At 34.1% G+C, this 8,850-nt stretch overlaps 1 protein-coding gene across 1 annotated transcript in view; it reads left to right on the top strand.

Annotated features, from left to right (window-relative positions):
- Nucleotides 1-751: 751 nt before the first annotated feature.
- The window catches only part of LOC133199733 (low-density lipoprotein receptor-related protein 2-like), a 29,923-nt gene continuing 21,824 nt past the window's right edge, over nucleotides 752-8,850 (top strand). Inside the window, exon 1 of the mRNA XM_061335600.1 lies at nucleotides 752-826. Coding sequence (XP_061191584.1) covers nucleotides 760-826 — 67 coding nt within the window. The 5' untranslated portion in view covers nucleotides 752-759. The remainder of the gene's footprint in view (nucleotides 827-8,850) is intronic.

The following is an 8,850-nucleotide window of genomic DNA, read 5'->3' as shown; positions in this document are numbered from 1 at the left end:
GGTTATATTTCAAACATAATTTAAATGCAGCTTTTTGTTTTAAGCGGAATAGCGTAGTTGTTAGCGTATTAGTCTCAAAGGGAAAATTGATAAATAGAATTTTTATTGATTGGGTTTGAACCTTAAGAATATCACATTTTTTTAAAATTCATAGAATGATTTTTTCCATAAGAAATTTCGGCAGAAATTTTTGTTTGTCATAATTTCATACCTTTCAATGATAAGAACCTTACTCTAAATTCACTAATTGATAACGACTTTTATACATTTGAAACTATGGGTACTTTGCACGCCTTTTTCGCCAATCTCCTTATTAATTTAACCACTGTGCAATACAATCATATGGAATGGACAGTAAATGTAATTCGACAATTTGTTGGGAAATCTGTGTAATATTTATATAAATTACATTAGCCTGAGTAAAAACAATTTCAATACACAGGTACTCTCTTATTTTCGTAAAAATTTACTCGTTACTCCATTCTTCAAAGAATGGAAAAAAATTGTACAAAGTTTTCATTTTGCAGAACTTTTTATGCTTTCAGCATGTGAAATTATGATATACATGTGTACTCAAATCATATAATGCAGAGTCACATGACGCATATTCGATGGGTTTGCCATATGCTTTAAGATAAGCAAAATTGGTAACCAATAAACTTAACTTCCTCATTGTCTGGGTTCGCTATAAGTATGAGCAGTTTAATTTTCGTAATGTAGAACTATTTTGCGTTTCTTGTTTTATTTATCAAGAAAATAATGCTATTTATTTCAAAAGTAATCGCAGCATTGGAAATTATAACAATACATGGATATTTCTGTTTTGGTAAGTTTATTTTCATCATCAATATATATATATACTTACATGCATAGCAGGGACGAGGTAGTTGAAATGAGTAATTGTAATTTACTGTATTTACATTTTTTCAAAGTAATTGAAAGTATTTGTAATTGAGTTTGCTTTCAATTACAAGTCATTGAATGTATTTAAAGGCATTCCAAAAATGTCATGTATTTTTCAATTACATTTCAATTACATTCAAATACTTTATTTTTGAAGTTAAATTTTAAAAAGAAGGTGTTTTACCATGATGCATACCAGTAATGTTTGGCTTGAGTTTGTGTTTATTCAATAATTAAATGCCTAGTAATATTTATACAGCATAAACTCACAGCCCAGGGCAATATGAAAAGGTCAAATTTAAAGTATTGCTGCTTCAAAATATTCATGTATTTGTTATTCAAAATCTTTGGAAATAAAACTTCAGTAATTTATATGTATTTAATTACATTCTTCAAAGTAATTGAGAGTAATTAATTACATTTGTTAAAAAGCGATGTAATTGTAAGTAATTGACTAAATTATCAATGTATTTGAGAGTATTTGATTACATTTCAAAGTAATTTACCCCAACCCTGATATATATAATCCCAGCCACAGGGCTTATTCAAAATGTTCCTGATTAAGACCGCTTATCTTTAATCTGCTTTACATCAATTAATTTTTAATTTATTTTTACACATCTTTTCTGTACACAGAATAAACTATAAGACATACTTTAAGACAGACGGTTTATCTTTGTCAATGTTTTTGTCAGCAATGGTATGACCACGCGGCGCAACCTCGAAGTACGACCTATTCTATCGTTCGTCTGAAATGGTTTGGGCCCTGGATGTCGGCCTGGGTAGCTCAGTGGGTGGAGCACCTGACTTGTGATGCAGGGGTCCCGGGTTCGATTATACATTTTCTCCTTTCCTGTTACAGATTTGGTGCCGTTGACCACCCCTGGACTTGCAGGTGAAAGTCCTGCCAGGGGCAAATAAGGACTTTGGTTGTGTCTTCGAGGGCGAAGACAATTTAAGGAGGGAGGAATGTAATGGTTTGAGCCTTGGATATCGGTCTGGGTAGCTCAGTAGGTAGAGCACCTGACTAGTGATGCAGGAGTCCCGGGTTCGACTCCCTGTCATTCCATACATTCTTCTCTCTTGTTACACGTCAAATGAAGACAGAAGTTTTTATATAAGCATTTGTCCAATATCATTCACCCGTGTGATGTGACACAATTATTCCGTAAATTTTACAAGTTTTACCTCATTTAGTTTTTTTTAAAGATCTTGTCGTAAATTAAATAGAGCAAAAAAAAAAAAAAAAAAAAAAAAAAAAAAAAAAAAAATTAGTTCAAAGACGTTATACGGGATGTGTGTTTGTCATTTTGCTCGAAATTTATAGTTTCACTGGAAAATCTCAAATATACTTTGGAAAAGGCCGGAGAAAGTTTTTAAATGGCATATAAAAATTCAGAAATAAGAGACACAATTATTGCCTATTCGCTGTCAGGGGGCCCAAGGCTAGTCACGTCGAACAGTAAGGTTGCTCGCGTGTGGTAGAAATTAAACACCGACAAGCGGATTAAGCTTACAAAGTCAAGCCAAAGGCAATTGAAGACCTTTCTTTTTTATAGAGTGTTTTGAAATAAGTTGTTCTTGAAATTTTAGTCATATAAACAGAATGGATGTCAGTCAGTATGCAACACAAAAAGTCAAGGAAAAGGGGGAGTGGAAATTGAGAAGCAATGACGTTGTCAAAAATATTTGCATATTATTTGCGTATATAAAATTCAAGTAAAATGAAGGAATCTGAGTATTTTGACAAAAAAATTGTCTTTCAGTTGAAAAGCATTGGAACTTAGAAAATAAATCCTGCATTCGTTATATTTATCCAGATATTATAAGTGGACTGTGTCATTTGATTTCAATGACAGATTTCCTGCTGGACACTAGGTTAAAGTGCAAAGTTCTCCAGTGATGAGCTTTGAAATGGGACAGACCTGATCAGTCGAAAGCTACTTAGTATCTAGAAATCAGAAGTGCATATAAAATTGAAGTTATGATATTTTATAGCAAAACCATTGGAAACATTTGTAATCTTGTTGATTTTAACGATTTGCATTTAGTACCAGTTAGAGTTCTGCCTCCTACTCATAGTATTTAAAGAGCTAGGTTCACTTTATGCTTAAAATGGCCCTGTCCTTATATCAATTAATTGACTGTCACCCTCTGTCCCATTTCATATATCAAAATAAAGTATAGACTTAATGCTTTCATTTCCTATAACATTTCTTTTTTGAGAATCCAGGTATTGGAAAACAGGCTTTGAGAAAATGCAATGTTCTTGAATTTTGCAGAAAACATGCGAATTTGACTACCTTCAGCAAAGAATTAAAATATGAGCACAGTCCACGATCCAAAAATTAAAACATGTTTTGAGATCTTCAGAAACAGATCTTTCATTATGTAATTGCATATTTTGGATCAGAGGTTGTGCTCTATATGAAATAATGAAAAAAATACCTCAACTTTTGGCCATTTTTAAGGGAATTTACCAGATATGGGAAAAATGACGCATTTTATGACGTCATAATGCATTGACTAGAGAGAAAATTACGCCATGTTCAATAGATACACGGTCAACAAGGGTCCAAGTTATAAATACTGCATTTTCAACCAAAATTGAGCAGTTTCGATTTTACAGAAATTCTCAGGGCCAAAAAAGGCCCTAAGTGGCTCATGCTCTTTGGGACTTTTCTGTTGACGAGACTTAACGAGACTGACTGATTATACCACCACTTTCTAAAGTGCGGATATATTGTTGTTTTCTCGGCCCGTCCATCCGTCTGTCACACTTTCTTCTTCCTCAATCTCCTCTTTTATTTTAAGCAGTAACCAATTAATATTTTTGAATATGATAGTTGGTGTCCTGTAGAAGTGCAATAAGGCTTCGGAATTTTCAATTTTACCCTGGGCGCAAAACGGGGGTAAAAAAATGACGATAATTCTACAAAAACCCGGTTCCCAGAACTCCTCTTACATTTTACGCAGCAGCCTAATCATCTTTTGGAAGATGATTGACGGTGTCCTGTAGATGTGCAAAAAGGTTTCGGAATTTTTATTTTTACCCTGGGGTCGAATGGGGGTCGAAAATGGCATTTTTATACAAAAAATCCTGGTTCCAGAACTCCTCTTACATTTTACACAGTAACCTAATCATCTTTTGTAAGATGGTCGGTGGTGTCCTGTAGATGTTCAATAAGATTTTGAATTTTCATTTACACCCTAGGGGTCAAATGGGGTCGAAAAATGACTTTTTTCCCACAAAAATCCCTGGAACTCCTCTTTCATTTTACGCAGTAGCAAATCATTTTTTTAAGATGACTGCTGCTATCCTATAGATGTGCAATAAGTTTTTGCAATTTTCATTTTTACCATTAAATCCAAAGAGAAATTAAAAAAATGCCTTTTTTTTTTTTTTTTTTTTTTTTTACAAAAACCCCTAGTTCAAAGAATTCCTCTTACATTTTATGCAGTATCCAAGTCATCTTTTGGAGGGTGATTGCTGGTGTTCTGTAGATTCCAATTAAGTTTTGGAACTTTCATTTTTGCCCTAGAGCCAAAAGGGAGGGGATAAAAAAACCCATTTTCTTCTTATATTTTACACAATAGCCAAATCCTCTTTTGGAAGGTGCTTGCTGGTGTCCTTTAGATATGTAATAAAATTTTGAATTTTTCGATTTCACTTTGGGACCAAACGGGGGTCAAAAAATGATATTTTTTCTACAAAAAACCCTGCTTTTCAGAACTTCTCTTACACTTAAAACAGTAGCCTAATCATCTTTTGGAGATGGTGTCCTGTAGATGTGCAATAAGGTTACGGAATATTTATTATCACCCTAGGGGTCAAATGGGGACGAAAAATGATGTCCCCAAAACCCCCCTCGACCCCAGAACTCCATCTATAAAATTTCGAGGTTCCTAAAAGTTTGGATGCGTAGGATAAGTGTATGTTGGTAAACTTTTAAAGTGCCATGAGATTAGGTACTGAAAATACAAGGGACCATATCGAGGTGAGGGAAAAGATTACCAACATACAAAATATAGCATGCTTTACACGAAATATTGAAAAATAAGCTCATTGTTTTTCTATCTTTATTTTGTCACACCACCGACTTAGAAACTTGAAGTTTGATCCAGGTAGGGCAAAGGAGAGAGAAAATATACCCTGGACAAGTATTTAACACGAAGACGTTTTCTGACCTTGACCTTTCACTTTATAAATGCACACCCTCCGCCGCAAAAATGCTCTTTGAGTGAAATATGAGCCCAACTGAGCCAAGGGGAGAGAAAATATGCTTTGGACAAGGATTTTACACGGAAATGTTTTTCAACCTTGACCTTTTATCCAGAAAATTAATTCAAGTTCACTGTACATCCTCTATCAAGGTGCACTCTTTCGGTGAAGTATGAGTCTGACTTAGCCAAGGGCAAAACTATGCTCTGTACAAGGATATTTTCTGCAAAGAAATTTCCTGACCTTTACCTTTTCTCTAAAAAATGGTTCAAGGTCACTGCACACTCTCTACCCAATGGCACTCTATGGATGAAGCATGAATCTAACGGAGCCACGGGGGGAAAGTATGCTATTAACAAGGATTTTACCGAGAACGTTTTTGTCTTTTTGACCTTGATCTTTGCTTGAAAAAAAATTGGTTCAAGTTTCTTGAACACCCTCTACCCATGGGTACGCTTTCGAGAAAGTTTGAGCCAGGTAAGGTCTAAGGGAGAGAAACAGAGAGGAACACTGAACAAAATTTTCTTATGCAAAGAGATTCTGACCTTGACCTTTCATCTAAAAAATTGGTTTAAGGTCACTGCACGTCCTCTACCCAGGGGCACTCTATGGATGAAGTTGAGCCCAACTGAGCAAAGGAGAGAGAAAATATGCTCCAAAAAAGGATTTACGGAGTTTTTTTTTTACCTTTGGCCTTTGCTTGGAAAATTGGTTTAAGGTCCTTGCACTCCCTTTAGAAATGGGTGAAGTTTTGGCCAGGAGGAGTCAAGGGGATGGAAAATATACACCAGACAAGGGTTTTTTTAACCAAACTTTTCAAGGAATGGATGGGGTTGACCCTAGGGCAATGCCTAATACAACTAAATTGTTCCTGACAAAAATGCAAGAAAACATGCTTTAAAAGAACCCTCTCTAGAATTCTATTTCTATGGTACTTTTTTGCAGTTAGAGTAATCTGTCCTCTGAGGTGAAAACTACACTTTTACAGTGTATAACAATGCTTATTTATTAATTTAAGTACCAGTGTATTTTAAAAATTAAAAAAAAAGATTTGAAACTTTACTTGAATTTATTTTCCCCATTTAAGGAAGCAAAAGTACAGGTAATTAGTACTAATCAAGCAAAATGTGTCTTTGGAAATTGTCATTAAAATGTGTAAATAATTTGACAAATTGAACAATACATTTTAAGGATTGAATTTAATAGATACTAAAGTTTGTTGCTTTCATTCTTTTTAAGATATTTAATATTCCAGTTTCATGTAGAGGGGATGACTTCCAGGGGTCCTGACCTATACTATTTAATGCGTCATGACACAGAGATGCAAACAAGATTGTATATATGGTATTTGTATTTGGTTTGGGGTAAATCTTTCAACCGTTTTTGAGATATTTGGCCATTTCAATGGGGTTGGGGTCAATGCTCATGAACTTTATTATGTTTAATGTGCCATGACACAAAGAACAGATTATAAATATGGTTAATATAGTTAAAGCTTAAATGTTTTTGAGATATATGATCATTTCCCGTTTCAGCGGGTGGGAATGACCTCCAGGGGTCATGAACTATATACCATTTTATGTGTCATGATACAAGGTTATATAGATTGGATTTGGGATAAAGCTTTTATTTGAGATACTTACCTGTATTCTGTCTTCCTTGCAGAGTTATGGTTCATTCCTCTCTCAGACATACAGTAAATGTATGACCTGATGGTAGAGAGTGGCCTTCTTTTGTCAGCTAGTCCATAAAGCTATTTAAATCCATTTAAAACATGATACAAGTTCGTACTTAAAACCACAAAATAGATTGTATATGAAATAATCCATCATGTTAGTAACACAAGTTCCAAGTGCAAGTCATCTAAAACCACTGCTGCAATTTAGGAAGGACGCTTGTAACTTTGGGAGGTTGCAAAACCTCCATCTAGAAATTTTCTGAAGAGGGGGTAGTTAAGACAAATATGATAAGAAAACAAATGAAATTGGGATATGTATATTTGAGCGAATTCAATCAGGGTCACCCGGGTGGGTTTGAAAGCCCCCCCCCCCCCCCAATAAATTATTCTGATAACACAAGAGGCCTATTGGCCACATGCTCACCTGTGCAATTTTTGCTCATTTTAATACATGAATATCTTTTATGTAAGTTATAGAATAACTATTGTGGGTTCTTCATTACAAAGGTAGAAAGGAGAGTACAATTAGAGGCAAACAGCTATGTGCGGGCATTACTGTGTTATAATAGCATCGGTTTGGGAGTTGGAAGTGGCAAAAGAAAGCGTGTTGAAATAAACAGTCCTAACATAATAATATGCTTAATTGTACTAGACTCTTACTTGTGAAACAGGAACTAAATAAGAAGCTACTTGTACTCCTTGTTGTATTATACTTGTACCAAACCACAATGTAATAACTAAATGAAAACTACTTCATATAACATGTATAAAACACAAGAACACATGCGTGTCGGCTTAAATCTTTAAGAATTAAAAAAAAATCTACCTTCTTTACAGGGAAGGCTCATGTACACAACTGTAATATATTAACTTAAAACTTGATAACATTCACATCCCTATTTTAAAAGTTAATCTGGAAAACGTATACCTGTAAACATCACAACACATACATAATTAAAAGCTAATACTCCCTTCTATGTGGATCTAGCCCATGCAGGAATTTAGAGATGATCGATATTTAAGGTAGTACACAATAGATAGGCCAAAATTTTCCTGAATTCATTTTTTTTTTTTAAACTTTGAGATTTTGTTCTAAAATACAAAATCTCTCTTATATGAAAGAAATTTGACCGCACATTTTTTGCCAACATAGTTAAAAATATGGTCTATCAGACCCCTGTAAGAAGAATGTGAAATCAGACATTCGACTTGAGAATGTGCCTTGTCTAAAAACTATCAATTGATCAAATGCAAACTTGTGTGATGCTTTTTATAAAGGCAACCATTTTGTTACTAAAATTCAGTAAAGTGTGTTGATACTGGTAAATTTGAGTAAAATGTTATGTAAAAAATAGACCTTAAATAACTCCAGAATTGAAAATTCCCATGTAAATATGCTAGACTTCAAGTCCTCTTAAGAGATAATGTATGATTCAATTTTTACAAAAATCAACAGAATGATTGAAATGAAATGGATCCCAAAATAAAATGTATCAAGTTGATCCGATGGTTTCAGATATTCTGGCAATAAAAAAATCCATGGCAAAAAACTTAAAGATCCAGTAGATGACGTCACAATATTTGATCTTTGACCTCTTAATATGACTTTGACCTTTATCACATAAAGAATAGAGACTCTTTATATACATTTCCAAATATCAGCCTTCTATTACTTATAATCAAAAGTTACTTTGCATATAATAACAGACTGTTATATTACATTTAGACAGCATAAACACATTCTAAAATGTAGGCTCCCAAGTGACCAATATATAGGATGTCCCTTATTTTGTAACAAATTGCCGAAAAACATGTCACAGCTTATTAATTTTCTGATAAAGATTATTGATTATTGACAATAAAGTGATATTATTTTTTTTATGGCCCGGGATCGAAAGATCCCGGGGGTATATTGTTTTTGTCCTGTCTGTTTGTCTGTCTGTCTGTTGTCAACTTTAACTTAGCCCATAACTATTGCGCTGTCAAGGGTAGGGCTTTAATTTTTGACATGAGTGTTCATTATGACAAAACCTTTCCATTGGTACAG

This window comes from Saccostrea echinata, unplaced genomic scaffold (assembly GCF_033153115.1).
Source record: "Saccostrea echinata isolate AGI-Se365-2 ecotype Australia unplaced genomic scaffold, CSIRO_AGI_Sech_v1 ptg000035l, whole genome shotgun sequence".
NCBI lineage: Eukaryota > Metazoa > Mollusca > Bivalvia > Ostreida > Ostreidae > Saccostrea > Saccostrea echinata.
The sequence above is the reverse complement of the archived record's forward strand: the minus strand, read 5'-3'. Positions and strand labels throughout refer to the sequence as shown.